This window comes from Pelecanus crispus, chromosome 7, assembly GCF_030463565.1.
Source record: "Pelecanus crispus isolate bPelCri1 chromosome 7, bPelCri1.pri, whole genome shotgun sequence".
NCBI classification, from domain to species: domain Eukaryota; kingdom Metazoa; phylum Chordata; class Aves; order Pelecaniformes; family Pelecanidae; genus Pelecanus; species Pelecanus crispus.
The window spans coordinates 45,232,105-45,250,980 of record NC_134649.1 but is presented as its reverse complement, the minus strand read 5'-3'; the positions used below and the strand labels follow the sequence as shown (position 1 = coordinate 45,250,980).

The following is an 18,876-nucleotide window of genomic DNA, read 5'->3' as shown; positions in this document are numbered from 1 at the left end:
GGATCTTATACTTGGACTGCTGCGATGCTTTCCTTGTCCATTCCATCGGAATAAACCCAAGATAACCATTACAGCTATATAAAACCTGATACAAAATGGGGCAAACTCTGAAAATAATTAATCAGTGGTGATCAAGACATAGGGGCTTTTCCAGGGATTAAAGACCAGCTGAGGAGCTGATGGCCTGGTGCCCAGTGCATTAACCGATCTGATTGCTTGCAACGTTCCTCGAAATTCCATTTGCCTGATTTGCCTATCACATGAAAATTTCATCTCACTTCAGCAATGAAATGTATCATTCAGATTCGCAAATTATCCACTGGTCCTGTTTTTTGCAAAAGACAATTCTTCTAGTAGCAACAAATACTGCTGCATTATTTTAATAAACGCAGAGCAATTAATGGAAAGAGAGATTCACTGCCAAAGTCACTCTTTTAAATTAAGACTGTCAAACAGGACAACCAGAAAAACTTTCATAAACTATACCATTTAATGACAACAGTTATGTCTGGATCTTTCTCGAGCAGATTCTCAAATGAGGGTTGACTAATGAATAATTATTCATTTGCCTACCTCTAACTGCCAAATTCAGGCACAGTCCTATTACTTTACTGTCCCATAAAAGCAATTTCATTTAAGGAGGGAAATGCACCTTTGCATTTGAAAAATAAAAACCAGAAAAGCAGTTGTTCTTTGTGCCTTGTAAATTTAAGCTGTTTTGAGTACCAAAATGGAACAGAGTACAAGATTCCCTGGTTGCCCTCCTCAGTTTTAGCCACTATACCTGGACATGAGAATAAAGATTGGATTTTCACTTGAAATGAAGAAAATGCTTCCTTCCCAAACATCTACTTTGTTTTCTGGCAACAGCCATTTACTTAATCTGCAAAACCTAATGGCTTAGATGATAACTGCTGTTTCATATTCTCTAAACAAATATCATTCTTATCTGATGAATGACCTTGAACTGGGTTAAAATACTTCTGGTATTTAGTAGATTACAAATATTTGTTTTAAATAGCTAATACCAAAATGGTCATTTGATATTTCAGGTGATGGAGGAATGCTCAGAAGGGCACAAGGCCTAATCATCAAAATTTATTTTGTCGCATACAGGAGACAGACTTAGAGAGTTTTTCTTTCTTTTTTTCTTTCTTAAAGTTTATGGTAATACTAAAGGAACCTCTGGCACGCCATAGGTGTGAAGTAATAAGTTGTACAAGTACACTAATGAGTTTGTGTATTGTGAGTAGCTCCAAATGGCAGAAGGCTGCTGGGGACAGTGAGCTCACCTGCGCCCTGGTGCGTGCTAGGGCTGCATTGATGATGTCTTGGTCAGGGTGGCCTCTGCCGTCGAAGAAGACCTAGTTATGGATATGGATGGGATAGTTCTTCCCAATTTGCAATCCCAGGTATGCTACTTTTCCTTTCCTATGGCAAGAGTGACCCTGTTTTTACAGGCTGTCAGCCCTCGCAATTGGGGCAGAAAATTTAATTTTTGCTTACAAACTGGTGAATAACCATAAGCCTGACCTATACGGATGTGCATGTACCTGCTTTCTTCAGGCAAGCAGAAATCTCTCTAGGGAACTAGTTTCATTCTTTTTCCCTTTCTCTCATGATGAATTTGTGAAGGAAGGAACAAATGAGAGAAAAAGAGTGGTCCGCATGTAATAGCGAGAGTGAATGTTAATGGGACATGTGGGAAATACTTCTATATTACAGACCACAATGTTGCTCATTTACTACAAGTTATGATGGAAAACCAAATCTTTCCCTTCTATTTTCTTCTCTGCCTCACCTAAAATAGCCACATAGTGGAAAGTTTCCCGCAGGAAGTGATTAGGACCCCTTTACTCCAGGGTACTTTATGAAGTTTTATGCTCTTAGATTTCATTTGTACAAGTGATATGCGTGCTTGAACCAGGATGAATATTACTGCCTGGCTGAAAGGCAGTCCTTAATGATTAACTTCAGCATAGCACCCCAGCAGGTAGAGAGGCTCATGTTCTAATTTGGTTTTGCTTCCAGGTCACTCTTCATCCACCTTTCTTTTCATTTGCAGCAACTTTTCCCTCCTCCCTCCCCAGTTTGCAGGACCTACTTTGGTCTCAGCTGTTTTGATTTATTGACCACTCAGATTTAATGCTTCATTCCTTGGAGAAGTCTCAGTGCTTGTGTCTGCTCTAAGGTCACCTATACTACTTATTCCAGGGGACTTTAATCTCCATATGGATGTGACCTCTGACACTTGCCAGAGAATTCACTGTATTACATGATTCTCTCCAGCTGTGTCAGCATGTTCCTCCACCTGCACTGAAAGGTTATACTTTTGATTTCATTAACTTTTTGGGTCTCATTATCAGGGTTTGAGGTCACTCACCTTTTTTTCAAATACATGCCTAGATCTACAGTACCCCTAGTGTTCCTCTCAAATTAGTCGCTCATTTTGAGAGTTGTTGTTTTCCTTGGGTGTCACTTCTTGCCCAAAACAAGTTAAGGTAGTTTGGTGCTGGTTCCCTGGTTATCCAGTTAAAATGCTGATTGTGGTTTTGCACATGCTGTAACTACTGGCTTCCACAACCAATGAGACACAAATGTCTTGACTGGAACAAAGGCTGTAACTTTATGGGCTGTGATAAACTCTTTGGTTTGAAACCTGCACACAGTGTGAGCATCAACTTCAATTCCTTCATTTGGGAGATCATTGTATCTTTGCTTGCTTGTTTTGTTGCAGATGTTAGCTCTAGTAATTACAATACTGCTATGTATTTGTGGAACGTGAGAGTAATGTGTAGCAAACTGGATTCCCTGCTCCCTTTTTTTTTTGTGTGTGTGCTACATCTTACTTTGCCTATTATCATGGGCAGGTGATTATGGGAAGATATTTGTCTATTTATCAATAGAGCAGTTGATCTGGCCTTTTGTGGCAATTCTGGACTATCTCTGAACACTCCCTTACTGCCAACAACTGAAAAGGTAAAACTGGACTGAATTGTATATGTAGAGACAATTTATGAGAAAGTATATATATAAATATTGTATATCCTCGAGGAAGGAGGGCATCTAAGTCAGGACCTTGACATGAATGTGAAATTATTATGAAAAAATCCAGTGGCTGATGGAATGGTAGTAGAGAAAAGCTGTGCTGAAATTCCTAGCCTAGAAGATGGTGTGTTAATTTTACATTCTAAGTGACTTTTAGCTTCTTCTCTTGAGAAAAGGTATCATCTTCAGAAACACCCCTTCTCCCTTTCCCCCCCAAAAAAACCACCCCATGACCTGGATAGGTTCTCATAAATATGGTAAAAAAATGTGTAAAATAGCAAATGTTATTTCCTTTAATATATGTGTTTTTCTAAGAATATTTGCCTCTTGGTGTATGCTTCTGTGTGTTCATATATTTGTAAGCAAAAGCCAGCATGAGATGAAGGTGGAATAGATAATGAACTGGCACCAAGCTTTTTAGAGTGCTTTCCTCTTCCAAACAGCATCAGCGCTGACTTCTAAACTCACTTGTTTCTCTTACTGTTGTCTCCATAGCCATTCATCTCCCTATTGACAGACATCCTCTTACTCTTCAAATAAATGATGCAATTGATTTTGTGCAGACCAAGCTTGCTGGTTTTGAGGCTTACTGAAGAATGTGCTGAGCTAGGGTCATATTGTCCTACCGTCTAGATGTGCTGTTCTCCACAGTACTAGTTGCTTTCTTCATCAAATAGGGCAGCTTATGAAAAAGAGATAAAAATTCCCTTCAAATGTGTCTTTTCCATATGTTTCTTTGCTAAGAAATTAGGAAGGAGGCGGTTATTCAGGATTTCTGATAAAGGCATGCTGCCTGCATGTATATTGCATTGAAAGGGTACTCCTTGGGAGCGATTAGAATTAGTCACAAAGACAAAATGGATGTGGACAGAATTGGCGAGCAACCTTCTGAAAGCCTTCCTCTTTCTTTGATATTTTCCTTGTAGTTTTGAAGTACATCACTGTGATGTTTGATATTTTATTAACAATAATTGTATTTCCCTCTTTTCATTTGAGGATTTCAAAGAGTTTTAGAAACATTAATTGCATATCTGCCCCCTGACTTCTATGAAGAAAGTGAAAACAAGGTCTTTTCAAATAAGTGAGTTGAAAAAAATTTACTAAACTGAGAATAAACAGATCAGTGGTGATTATTCAGTCAACTGTACTCACAACACTTGTGCTGGCTTGTAACTTGCAAACCTAATAACTTCCTAGTTTGTACTTTCTTGTTCTTCAGAGATGATGACTGCCTTCTATGAAAACTATGAAGGCTGCCTACCATCTTCTTGACTGGAAAGCCCACAGATAGCAAAGAAATGGTCACAGAGCCTTTTTGTGGCCAGTCCATGAGGTCATTCTGGACATGGGCACCTGGAGGCTGTTGTTATCTGTAGGTAACTCATTATGAAAGGCAGCACAATTCATAGCAAGGAGTGTACTGGAGGTCGCTTCCATTAGCGAGCCATACCCCATTATGTCTGTGCCCTGTATGGAGAGATAGGGAAAGTGTCCTTTGTGAACTTGAATAGCATTGGTATTTCTAGGGAAGATAAGCTGTAAAGAAGTTGGGATATGGAGAGCAACACGTGTGCTGAACTCCTGATCAAAGGTAACCCAGAGCCCCACAGTTTTCAACATTCATCCTCTGTCCTCCATGGTGCCTGGCTGGCAGACATCCCCTCTTCGGTATGCGGAAGGTGTTCCACGACAGGAACCTTTCTCTGGTACTGTTGCTGATAAAATGTATCTCTCCTTGGAGAGTTTTCTTATTTAAATGTGAAGATGTAACTGAATTTCAACTGCAAATATTGACAGCCCTTAGGTTGCAGATCTGAATAGGTTTACAGGTGAAGAGCTATGAATTTATGGGCTTTTTATAAGTGAGCCCAAAGGGCCTTTGCTCTCCAGAGCCTGGCTTTCTCCCTATCTCTCATTGCAGTTCTCCCTGAAATGGCTTTCCTGATGTGTCTGGCATAGAATTCACTTACTGTGATCTCCACACTTTAAAAATTCTTCAGTCCCTGCTCCTCTAATGCCTTGGCTTCCTTGAGAATCCATTGATTATAAAATATTTTAAGGCTGTTAGTGAGTTTTTCTGTCATTGTGCTCTCAGCTGTACCTTAAATGAACTTTAAACCTGAGATGAAGTTTTATCTAGTGCAAGATGGAGATTAAAATGTGCAGGAGAGTATTCTTATATTCTTTCTTTTTGCTGCCTTTGGGCACCTGAATGTAGATACAACAGGTTTCAGTAGATCTAGGCAGAGAATAGACTGAGTTGATGGTTAGTTTTTATGATATTCTGTGAGTATTCTTAAATCTGAAAGCCACTCTGCAAACTGAGTGCTTGTCCTCTAGATTGCTGAACACTGACAAAAACGGGACAGAAAGCTAGCGTGTTAACACTTAGCATTTGTTCAGCACCTGTTCACAGATGTGTCTGAATATTAAGAAGAAATGCATATGGTGTTCAACAGAATAAAAAGTGTTAAGATGTGCGTGAACAAGCAGGAGGAAATATAGATGTGAATATGTAGGAGGGGAAAGACTATTACAAGGGCAATCCAATTAATGCAAATGATGCATGCAGATGTCTCTGGCTTTCTAGTACCTTTCACTGTTATACTCCATAAGATCTGCGCACTAGGGACAAGGGAGGAGAGCGCTGTCTTCCTTTGCATGGCAGCAGTACTTTCAAACCTTAGCATCCTACCCCTGCCAGCAGACGACGAGGGGATACCTTCTCTTACCTGCTTGTGTAGCTGCGAAGCATGAATAACTGTACGGTAAAACAGATACTAAGCCAAAGGATGCATTCATGAGGTAACTTAATTTTGTCTTTGGCAAACATCTGTGTGCCTGTTGACCCCTGGCACTTCAGGGTTGGCCACTGGCACTGTTACTGCTTTAAAATTCAAACAAGATAATTGAAAGTGAGCCCCAGGTTTTTTTAGGCTCTATGCTCAGGGCCAACCTGTTTGATTTATTTTGGTATTGACTTAACAGGACTGTTCACCTAAAGGAAGCCGGATTTGAGCTTGGAAAATAGACATTCTTTCAGCTACATATTGATCATTGGAGCTGGATCTCCTCCATCCTTACGATGTACCTTCTGAAAAAATGGCTTCTGCTCTTATCTTGGCATCTGATGTCTGGTGAATAATTACTTTAATTAAAAAGAAGACCTGGCTGGTTGGTCTTTCAGATGAGATACAGGGTGAACTCAAGTATGTGGCCTAGGCAGTTCCAAATTTTTGCTTTTTCTTCCCTCCCTCATAAAATCTCCTTCTCAAGAGACAGTCCAGACTGTGACCTTGCTCTCCTGAAGTCACTAGAAATTTTGTTGTTGACTCCAGTGAATGCAGGACCACCACAGTAAGCACTGTAGGAAACCAATGGAAATTTTCCCTATTTACTCCAAAGAGTTTTGACTCAGGCTGGAGATCTAATAAATAAATAAATATACTCTCTTAAATTAACAACCTCAATTTAAAAAATCTTTTCCTGTCAGAACCCCTGGCCATCTGCTTACTATCTCTGAACATTGTCATGCAAGGTGTTTTGTAAAACAATACTTTGGAATGAAGTGGCATGGCCAATTTAATTTCTCTATTTGTGTATTTATTTTCCATATTGACTTAAAGAGAAGATACTGTTCTGTAAGCTGGTAGCTGTTTTCATTTTTTTCATGTTTATTATGATATGGGTATGAGGTATTTGCTTGAAAATTCACACTCTGCCAATAAACTTATTACAGTAGCTATGTACTTTTATGCTGTCTTCAACATTTTTCCAACTTTCTGTAAAATACATTATGCATTTTTCTGCTGTAGCATATTTTGCTTAAAAGTACAGTGTAGCTTTTTCCTCAGGAAAAAAACAAAAAATATCTCTGTATATGTAATTTCTTTTTACATGTTGAGTGCACAAATAGAAGACTAAATTTCCTTTCCAGGATTGCATATACATAGTTTCTTGTCCATTGAGGTTGTTGTGAATACAAATTTGGCAACAAAAGTCAGGCAGCGCTTTAGCTGTACTTGAAATACTTGTGAAACACACAACACAAAGCAAAGGAACATTGCAAAGCCAAGCTTTTTAAAAGTTATATATATACATATATATATAGGTTTGAATGCTCTCCTTTTTTTTTTTTTTTTCTTGGAAACCCCCCTTAGAAGTCTAAATTGCATTGCTAACTCTTTTGAAGGTTAAGATTATTTCCCACTTAATCAACTCATAAAAATTTTTGCCCAAAAAGTACAGTGATCTTTATCACTCAATAAGATTTCATCTATAAGGATGTAAGCCTGGCCATACTGCATCAGACCCAGGTGTTCTCTATCTCAAAATCCTGTGTCTCGTATTAGTTAGTAACATACACTATAAAAAAAAAAACCCCAAAACCAAAAAAAACAAAAAAACCCCACCCCAAAAACCCAAACCAAAACCAATAGGGCAAGCATGGAGTGAGTAGGAAACAGGAGAATCCTCCAGGCAGCAAGCCTGGAGGATTGTCTGTTTCTGAAGAGTGCTCTCCCCTTCACCTTCCTTTCTTTAGTCTGTTGTACCTTTGATATTACACACATCTACACCAATATCTGTACTGTAATCTCCTCTCATTTAAGAAGCCTGTACTGCTTTGATGGTGAATATTTTTATTATTCTCAGCGTTGTCTCTCTGTCTAGCTCACTTATTAAAAAACCCACCCTGTTCTGTAGTGCTGTTAATTTACAAGGTGCTTTACAAACACAGATAAGAGCCATCCAAGGCTCTACTCTAAATAAGACAAGACAAATGCAAGATGAAGCACTTGAAGGCTGTTCAGGGAAGTGAGCACATGGAAATGACTTAGGCAAACAGGAGAGGGGTTTTGTGAAGTGGGGTTTCTGAGAAAGGGTTTTAGGCAGGGCAGAGAGTAAGTTTGGCAGTGGAGGAAAATGGTGAGGTGCAAGGAGTGGTGGAGCTAAGATGTGAAGGCAGGAGCAAGGAAAGGAGAGGAAGGGAAAAATAAACTCGGAGAAATAGGGGACTGAATTGTGAGGAAAGGCACTTGAGAGGAAAGCAATAGGATAGAATATTTATCACAGGTTTGTTCAAAATAGGATGGGAGGGAACTCAAGAAATCCATATAGTTTGGGTTGGGGTTTTTTGGTGTGTGGTTTGTTTTTTTTTTTTTTTTAAATAAAACTTGACTATCTATGACAGCTTTTCAGTCTACCTTGTTCTCGGCCTACCTGCAATGATAGGCATAGCAGTCAGTGCTTAAATCATGTTGTTATGTTAGAAAGTTTCCCTAGTATTTAAGATAAGTCTCTCTTGCATTAAATATTATCCTCTCCATTGTGTCCATTTATGAAGGGAAACAATTAAATATGAAACCTAATGCAAGACAGGAAGCCAAAGGAAGGAGGAGCATGCTCTGTCTCCGCATGTCATCTTGTCTAATCCATCTCATTGATTACCCCAATCTCCTTTTCTGCCTATGGCTTTGGAAGGGACAGGGGAGATAGACTGAAAAATTGACTTGTTATGGTGAACTGATCTTTATTAGTAAGAATAGGATAAACTGGGGGAATAAGCCAGATCCTACAAGTTGCTTTGCCCCTTTGTCTTCCTGGTGTTTAAACTGGTGTTCGAGAGATTCAGTATCTTGTAGGACTCTACAAACTGGCTTTTTCTTTATTCACTGATGTTTTCTTTTGCTCTCCATCACTTACCTCTGTAATTATTAGGCCAGCACCAAGTCAAGCAAGGGACATGTGAAGTTGTGGCAGTGCATCGTTGCTGCAACAAGAACCGCATTGAAGAACGATCGCAAACAGTCAAGTGCTCCTGCTTCCCAGGGCAGGTGGCTGGTACGACAAGGGCTCAGCCATCGTGCGTGGAAGGTAAGCAGTCTCCTGCTCACTCATGGTTCACTAAGATTGTTTGAGAAGTTTAGTCTCCTTGATTGTTTGACTTCCCACTGCCTCAAAAGCATAATCCTTCCTTTTGTTAATTTTGGAAACATCTCTGTGCATTGATGATAATGAGTCTGTGCATAAATCTGGGTGTAATTAATCCTCTTAATATATGTACTCGTCCATTTCATGTCTGTGCCAATAAAACTTCTTAATTTTTTTCACAGAAGAATTCTCCTTTAAAACTAGTCTGAAAACAGCGTAAGCCAAGAAATTCAAGCTTATGGTATTAACCCTTCCAGTTGTCTTTAGGCTTAGTAGCTTGGCTGAAAAGTCACTGGATAATAAAGGCAGCCCTAATACTGGGTGTGCAGATAGTGCTGGGACATTTTAAATAAAAGTTACCAGATCCCCCATTTCATTAATTCATAAGCAAGACCCTTCTGTTTTCATTCTTTTTTCACACAAAATTGCAACCACAACAAGTCAAATGTAAAACAAAAGCTTCAGAACCCAATTTTTAATCTAATATTCAGAGATATTTAAACTTAAAACTCTAAATGTATGCGATATCTTGATTTTTTCTTTTTTTTTACCCTATTATCTGTTTTGAGAACCTCTTATTTAAGAAAGTTGTTTTTTTTGTTGTTTTTCTTTTTTTCTTAAAGGCTTAGTCTTTTCATGCCTTGTAATTCAGGAACACAATCAAATTTAACTGTGCAATTCGTTAAGTAGTTTTCTTGTCAAATCAGAAGTACTTTCTGTATTTTTAGGTGACACATCAAACAGCAGAAATACTTGTACATACAATAGATAATAAAAGTCAGGCGTTGTTTTAAACTTGCTTAAGGATTGTAAAGGTGACACTGTCTTTCCATGATAGAAAGATATAAATGTATGATAGCATAGAAGCTTAAATCAGTTTGTCAATGCAAATAGTTGCTGAAAGAATTTAGTAGCTGTTTTTTTCTTCAAGTGTAGTTGAAATTAAATATGACAAAATATTATGAATATAAGATTTTGGTTTCTAAAGTGGAAGCCTTTGATTCCCCCTCATCCCTTAGGGTAATGCTTTAACATGCTTCGCTTATTTTTGCAAGCATATGGGTCTACAGTTGATGTTATTCAGTTGCTGCAGCACAGCAACCATAGCTACCTTCCCTTAGCCTCAGGATTAGATGTGTTTTCTCCCACTCTGTACATATCCTTCAGTAGGCTTCTATGCCGTGGAAGCCAGAAACAGTTTATGTCTTGAATTTGCGTATTTCAGTCTGACACAGACATTTCATTTTCTTTTCCAGCGCCTCTTTTCTGAATGCAGGGCTGTTTAATTTGCCTATATTTTGCACTGAGCTTAAAGACAAGGACATGCCTGAAGCACAGACTTACTTTTCTAACCAAAAGAAAAGGCTTTATAGAGCAATTGGCATGTAGTAGTCTTTTAAAGAATTTTCTTTGAACTTCAGAACTTACCATTTACATTAGGGCAGCAATTATCTCTCTGCTGTTGATCATGCATAACATGCACATGGTGGTTGGTACCTGTAGTTCCTACCTCAAATCACAGAATCATAGAATCTCTCAAGTTGGAAGGGACCCATAAGGATCATTGAGTCCAACTCCCTGCTCCTCACAGAACTACCTAAAAGTAAACTGTATGACTAGAGCATCGTCCAGATGCTCCTTGAAGTCTGACAGTCTTGGTGCTGTGACCACTTCCCCGGGGAGCTTGTTCCAGTGACTGACCACCCTCAAATTACTTATGTGCTAATCTGTGTTTGGACAAAATGAAAAAACAATGTAGTTTACATTAATTGAGTATGTGTCCAGAAAGTACCACCCACCTGTTGCATCAGACTGCACAATTATTAGTCATATGCAGGGAGTTGCTTTTACCTATTGGAATCCTTGGTAAAAAAAGGCTAGTGCTTAGTAGTTTTTATAGCAGTTCTGTTTTGATTTAGAAAATGCATTCTGTTTGGATTTTAGCCTCTTCTACACACACTCAAAAGGAAGATATCTCTGTGCAAGTCATGCTGGAAAACAGTAGTAAATAGGGTGAAATCAGTTGCCTGTGAACTTTTCAGGGTTTGCATGTTTCAGTCATTCTTGGGCAGCTCTGAAAAGACCATTGGAGCAGAGTAAATGGGATGGTATTTCATGTTCTATGCAGAGTAGGAGCCTTTCTAAAGCTATTGGAATGTAATTCTGTTTTCCTTTTTTGACCAAACAAATGGATGGTTATATAATAATTACAACTAATTTCCTTGAGACCTGTATGATCTTTTTACAGAAGTCTGCTTCTCCTTGCTGTTTTAAAATGAAGGTCTGATTTCTGCTTTAGCATTAACAACCCAGGAAAGCAAGAGTTGATTCTAGCTTTTCTTCAGGCCAGGCAAGCATATCACTGGTCATAGGTTGTAGATGCTCCCTGAGAAATTAAGACTACTGCAAGAAATAGATTCTCACAGAATATGGAAGACTGCAAAGGTCTGTGACTTTAACAAAGTCTAGACAAACTGTATTTACTGTTCTGTTCTGGGCTCAAACTTGACATTTGAGCAGCTTTCTGATATAACCTATTTGGATTTTTTTCCTCAGTAAATTGTAACCAAATTAAAATAAGCCTTCCTCATTTGAAATTTATACATCCAGTTTTAGTATTTTACAGGTTTTTAATTTCGTTGGGTGTTTTTCCTTAGTTTTCTCAGTCCTGCATCATATGGGTTTCCTGACCTAGATCCCGCTGGGTTTCAGTGACAGCTTGCTTGTTAATTTGGGTGGGGGTAGAGCCTAGTTCATCAGACAGAGCTCCTTGTTGATGAGTATTGGGCATTGTGCCCTGTTGTATATATAGGCCATGAAATCGGCTTATAAAGCCCATCATCATGTTTTTAGGATACAGTCATAGGCCAGCTAGATATTTACATTCTGAAATAGGTTGACAGATACTAAAGAATTTTACACGAGGTCAGATTTAAAGCAGCAGTTTATTGAAGCAGCACTATATGTTAAGGCTAAGCCCTGCTCAGAGAGGTGGTGAATACATGTACCAATATTCACAGCTACCAAAATTTCAGGAAGGCCCGCTGTTCGAGCCAAGTCAGAATGGATGTTTGCATAACTACATTCAGGCATACACCTACACATAGAAGTGACATTTTTTTTCTCATGGTATGTGCTAAAGAGGAAACTAAGTACTTTGGTGTTACAGAAGAAATGATAGATATCCAGGCGAGTTCCAAGGAAAAGGTGTTGAAGTGGTGCAGAAAGGAAAGTAAAAGCTAGTTAAATATTGCCAATACATAAAGTGAAAGTCTTAAGTGCCTTGATTGCTATAAGTCAGTCCTTTTCCATGCTGTGCAGTAATACTTACTGTGTTGCGGGGCCTAACTAACATTTATAGAGTGCTTTGCAGATCTACAGCGTCTTTCATCTCAGAAATTTTAAATATCAGTAGTAGGAGAAGTCAAAGTACTTAATTTAAAACGAAGGATATGAAGGTGAAAATCAGTGTTTGTTATAGACTGAGCTCTTCCTAGCATTTTTACAAGCACGGTAAAATCACTTGTCATAGCCTAGATGAGAGTACAGGGCGAGAACTCTTTGGGTCAGGATATTTTTTATCCTTTGCCCATGATAACACACTTACTTAGATAATTGCATTTTGCATGCATCCAACAAGAAACTCTGTCATTTGTGTATTTGAACTTAGCTGTGAAAGCTGTTGACAAGCATTGGCAAACATAAAAAGCAAGGCTAGTTCTGTACACATTGCACACCTAATTTTCGTGGGGGTTATTTGAGCTTCCAAGCACAGGCCCATCCGATACTTTGAGAAATGTTGCTGGAGATAAATTGAGCTACCAAACTCAGAAAAAAGCAGAGCATATGAAAGAAAGTAAATATGCAGAGAGGACATACCACACAACCTATATACCCTACCTTGAGTTGTAGCTGTACTACTTGACTGCAGCTGCAGCAAATTTTGCTAAGCAAAGGTCAACCCATTCTTCTGACAATGACTAAATTACATTTAAAGTAGTCATGAGATTTTGTTTATACCCATTTTCTTTATGGAAATAAACATCCTTGAGTAAGTACCTCCGGCTTGTCTAGCAGCTACTGCCGAGAAGATAAAACATTAATAACTTTTGTCTGTAGAGTAGCTATCTTAGCGAAGTGTGTTAAATGCCTCTAAGTAAATCATCACTAGCCAAATCATCTTCCATCCAGGCAATTCTATTAGTCCTAGAATTTATGAGGAAACACTCAGATTGGAAAAAATGTGAATGGGACTGAGGAATTGTTTAAGAATTTTCTGTAGGGCCAAAGAGCTGCAATGAAGAAAAGGGACAATTTTGGCTGAAAGCCCATCTGGGTTCCAGACTAAAGGGAAGAGAGCATGTAGAAACAAGAAAACAAAAAAATCAATATATAAGAAATAGATAAAAGAATAAATAGCTGAGAAGATTTCCCTCCCACTGTTTTCGAATGGATTTCAGAATACTTGAGAATTCAAAAGGATGCTAATGCTGCGTCAGTATTCAAAGAAAAAAAGGAAATATACAGTCGAATGAATAGTGTGCTGAAAACTTATATGGAAGAAAGCTTGGTCCAGTAGAGTAAGAAAGACATCTGTATTTGTCCAGACTAAAGACAATATGAATTTGCTTGTTCAAGTAGAACAAACAGAAATCCTTAAAAAAAAATATTGGCCCATAATGTATGAAATATTGACATTGTTAATTCTGAGGTGGATCAGTATCATATCATTTCTCCTTTTGGTAAGAAACAGGATGGGGAGGTACTTTAACTTACTGTTAACTAAAGAAGGTGCTAACCAACATCTACTGGGATTTTTTTTTTTTTTTTTTAAATTCTGATCCTGGGTAGTTTAGAGTCCTAACAAGCTGGCTAATAGATCTCTGGTCAGTTGGTGTAATTCAAAATGTATTTCAGAATACTTGGGGTATTTTAAAAGAGCACTAGTACTGTGTCAATCTTGAGAGGGTAGGCAGCATGGTCTAGATACTTAGGGACAACAGAGGCTGATCTCAGTCCTGGGCAAATTACTGAGAAGCTGATATGGTATCCAATTAGCAAGGAATTCCTGGGGTACAGGTCACAAGAGTTTATGTGGCTTTCTGAAAAGAGATTTGCCAGACACAACCAATTTCATTTCCTGAGGAGTTTTCAAGACTAATACAGGTAGTTTCTGCATGTAAGCCCATGTTTTCCAAGTTACCTTGGAAGATAATGTGTAATTTATTCAACTGAAGATTTGGTTACTAAATACATTTGAGGATTTAAGTCTTTCTTTCTGTAAACTATTTAATTTTGAACCATATGCCATTGTGTGCACTGCTCAGTGTCAGTTACCTAGCATACCTCAAAAACACATCTCTCCGCAGAATCATCAGTGGGAAGTGGTAGTCAAATGGCACATTCCTGCCGGGATTTCACAGCACTTAGCTCTACACCTGACACTCTGCAACATTTTCAGCAGTGACCCAAAAGCAAATACAGAATCTCTCCTGACAAAAACATGTATGGATTTCATCTGGTGGGGCAAAGGAGTAATTAATGACAAGCCCAAGGCAGTCACATGGCATAGTCCTACTCACAGGAAGTTGAACCTATTTGAAATAACTGTGTTAATAAAGACAAATGCATTGTGGTACAAAACTGAAGAAGTTCAATCAACTCAGCTTATCAGGCAGAAGATTGAAAAGTTACTGGATTGCAGCATGTTCAGTACATTCACAGGGAGAAAATGATTGTTAACAGGTGCTGTAATGTAGGAGAAGAAAGCACAACAGAAGAGGTGGGAAGAGGAAGAAAGCTAAAGCTGTGTGTTTCATGCTGAGATGTTTAACTGCCAGGAAAAAATGACAATGGGAGAAGTTTCTTTCTTCACCTCTTCCAGATTGGTTTGGAAGACACTTGTGAGGGCACAACACAGCCAATAGCATGAGATGAGATGATGTATTGACACTTTTTGGCTTTATTCTCTATGAACCTACTGTTTCCATGGAGTCAGGTTATCTAGGGAATGATGTCAGCAGAAGATTTATTTCTGGCAGGGTTTCTGGCTGGTTTCTGGCTCATTTCCAGCAAATCAGCTGGCTAATGTCAAACCAAAGCAGTCTTCTTTCCCTTCAGGAGGTTGGTTGTGTATGAGAGTGACATAGCTTCTCTCATTTCTTAGAAAAATTATCTGTTGAAACCTTTCCAATAATGCCTCAATCTGAAAAGAGGGAACCTTTATATTCTCCAGTGAGTTGCACAGTTACAGGGACAACGATGGTTAAAGAACTCTAGTAATGAAGGTGAGCCTAAGGCTCCAATGGAGAATTTTAATGGACTAGTCTCAGGGGAGTGTTTGACACAAACAGCTAGAGCCAGTTAGGATATATAGAACAGCAGAGTGGACATTACAACCACAAAGAAATTGGACATAAAATGGATATAAGAATTAGTGGATTGCTACAGCAAAGAATCAGGGATTTGCTGGAAGCTAATGGAATGAGATCTGTAGTAAGTATTTCAAAGTGTTGCCATTAGTCTGAGGAGAGGTATCTGCACAGAATAGAAATCAGTCAACAGAAGGGTAGGAGTTGCTTTCTATGAAAGTGTCTAAACAAGAGATGAACAGGTGGTGCAATACGCAGTCTATTGAAGAGCTTGTGGATCTTGTTTGAGTTGCAGACTGACTCAGCAATGTTTCCCATCCACATCTGGAATGGAAGATGGAATGGAAGATGGTACTGCTGGAGATCATGGGCCAGTTTCACTATCTTCAGTTCCACATGGTCCACGTGGACCGGGAAGCTGCATGGACACAACTGGTCAAGAATGGTGTGTGAACCCACTCCTGTGCTGCACTTCTGGCCAGTCAACTAATGCCTTTTTTTCTTTAATCAGGTGTTAGGAGCAGATTGATGCAGGTTGTATAGATAAATAAAACCTGCCATGTTTGGTGCATTTTCTGTGGTCTCAAAACATATTGCACCGAAACCAATATGAAAAAGGTTGGATCTAAGGAGTTATCAGAGTAACTGAGGTGCAAGGGATTCTAGGTACCTGCAGGAGACAGCTGAGTGAGAGGTAGTTTTCAAGGTCTGAAGTCGAGCTCACGTTTTTAGGGTAGCACTAAATATATGAAAGCATGTTCACATGTCAGAGTGCAGGCAAAGTCGCAGCATGTCACCCCATCCACACTCACAACAGCACTGTGCAGAGCTGTGTAACGCGGTAGCTAGGCCTCCCAGGAGGACTCTCTGGCTTTGAAGCACGGCTCTGAAGACACAGCTAGCTTGCTACCAGGATCTGCTGCTTGTTTAGGGACCTCTGCACGTGCCCTCAGTCTTCTTGAATCTGGCTTTCTAGACTTGCTCATGTTTACCTGAAATAAATGTGGTATAGAAATCAAAACAAATGTAGAAAGTAGTAGAGATATAAAATAGATGACGGGGCTGTATGTCTGGAGTGGAAATGATCTCTCACCTCCTAGGAAGCACAATGAATTTTCATCTGTTTTGTCAACAGTCAATCAGCATCAAAGCAAATGATCTAAGATCCAAATGACTGGTGAAAGGAATCATGCATTTATTTTATAATTTTATGAGATTGAAAGAATAGTTTATAAAAGCCAAACTGGTGTTCCAGAAGTACAGTTTTCATAGTGCTTTTCACGTAGGCTTAGAGTGAAAGTGCAAAACAAAAGTAATTGAATGAACATTTCAGCAATATCCTGATGTCAGCTTGCCTGCTTGTCACCCTAATTTGAAGGTTGCGGAAGTATGAATCTACCTTGAAATTAAAAGGAAAAAATGTGCTTTACAAGAAATAGACTAAATTATTTTTGTTAATCTCTTTTGGATGTGGTATCTTTTAAAGCATGCAATTCAATATTTTGTGCACATAGCATAATGCAGACTAACTAAATCAACATTTCAAGCCATATCTTACTTTGAAATCCAATTTAGATTATGTAAGATTGTGAACTGATATATTTCATAATAATTTTCTGGGATTTGATGAATCCCATGAACAATGCAAAACTGAGAAATGCATGCAGCTGTTTGCAGCTGTTTGTGGGGAAGTATATCTGTTGTTAACAGCAGTATTATAAAGTCACAACTACATTTGTAAAAATAACAAGCATGGTCTTATTAATAGAAATTGGCTTAAGGGTAGAAAATTAATAAATTTGCACAGTTAAGGTGTACTGCTGTAGTCTTCCAAAACATACTGCAAAACTGGCAGTGTAACTGCAAGTAGATTTTTAGTTAATAATCTAATGCTTTCCAGTGGTTTCCACATTCTTATCTGCACTATTTGCTGACAGACCTCACATGCTTACATCTCTGTGCAATTCTATTTTCTTGCCCAGTGAAGGGAGAAACTGGCATTTCTTCGTCCAGCCTTGCATATGCATATCCGGGTTAAACAAGAAGCCTTAGTTTCATTCCACCTTATAGCAGGTACTTGACTGAAGCATGGAAATGAAGGAGGCAAGTCATCTTTGTAGTCGGTGGAGACAGAAAGGCACTTCCAGAAGTCAGTTCAAATGTTGGAGTCAGTCTCTGGCGGTGCTTGCCTGTCTTCACCATTTGCATATGGCATTTACCCTTCTGTGTGCTGGTGAAATTTTTTAGACGCATTTTTAGCTCCAACACAATCAGTCTGATAAGCTATTAAAACAATAACTGTTGGTTTCTACTTTTTGTAATCAAATAATTGAACCAGCACAAAGACCACCTCCCTACTAAAACCAATATTATTCAAAAAAAGACTGTATTCTGTTTCTCTTCCCTATTTCTTTTTCTAGCTTCCATTGTCCTACAGAAGTGGTGGTGTCATATGAACCCCTGTTTGGATGGAGAGGATTGTAAAGTACTACCAGACTATTCAGGTTGGTCTTGCAGCAGTGGAAATAAAGTCAAAACCACAAAGGCAAGTACAGAGATCACCTATATTTAAAGGTGGCAGTCTGCTGATAGCACTTGCTTATTACATTGCATCTGCGGTGTGAGCACCAGTACTGGACTCCTCAATGTTTTGGAAAGTGTTGATTAATGCAATTGTTCTCAGAGAGGGAAATGTTGGGTCAGAACTGCCCCTTCACTGCTGGCTTAGTTAAGTTATTGGGTGCTGGAGTCAAGCTGAAGAAGGCCCTGCTTCAGTCTTTAGCGAGCGAAGAAACTATTCTGTTGTGACCAGTGCTAGAGGGATAATCATGTTCCAGGATCAATTCTTCAATTTGCAGACTGAGTACATGGATCCGAGGTCTTTACCAGTGTCACCTGAAGTTAGATTCCTGTGCTACTGGAAAACCCTTTTAGCTTTTGAAAGTAGCAGCCTGTCTTGGAGGTTTTTGAGAAATCTGCACTGATGTCAGTGGGAACTGTGGGACACTGAGCACCACTAGAAATCAGGCTGGTTCAGATAATTCCTTATTATAAGCCATCCTGTAGACAGCTTTTTAAAAAAAAAAAAAAACTTACTATGTCATCCTATTTCTTAATTAATGGCCAGCAGAAAGAAAATATCATGTCCTCTGCTTAACAATGTAAAATGAGTTCAGTGCATTGAAGTTCAACAAGTCATAGCAAACTGCATATCTAAATATATCATAAAACAGGATTCTTTAGCAGGCAATGCCAAGGAAAGACATATGCTCAGCTTTTCCCTTTACAGCCTCTTCTAGTTGGGAATGAATGTTGTTGATTAGGTTACAGCCTGAGTTAATAAGCAAATACTGACACCAAATGTTGTTTAATAATGGCTGTTCTAAGGAGTGAAAACTGTACTAATTTCTGGATGAAGGAGAGAAAATTACATGGTTTGGGCAGCTGTGTGGTGATATCAGTGGCCTAAAGCCCAGCTACAGGCATTGCATGGTGGCAGGCTCACTGGAAAAAAATCTGACCAAAC

The 18,876-nt window shown here is 38.9% G+C and overlaps 1 protein-coding gene across 1 annotated transcript in view; it reads left to right on the top strand.

Annotated features, from left to right (window-relative positions):
* Positions 1–17,922, top strand: part of TAFA4 (TAFA chemokine like family member 4) — a 50,117-nt gene extending 32,195 nt beyond the window's left edge. The window contains exons 3-4 of the mRNA XM_075714313.1: positions 8,767–8,922; positions 17,771–17,922. Coding sequence (XP_075570428.1) covers positions 8,767–8,922; positions 17,771–17,922 — 308 coding nt within the window. The remainder of the gene's footprint in view (positions 1–8,766; positions 8,923–17,770) is intronic.
* The last annotated feature ends 954 nt before the right edge of the window (positions 17,923–18,876 follow it).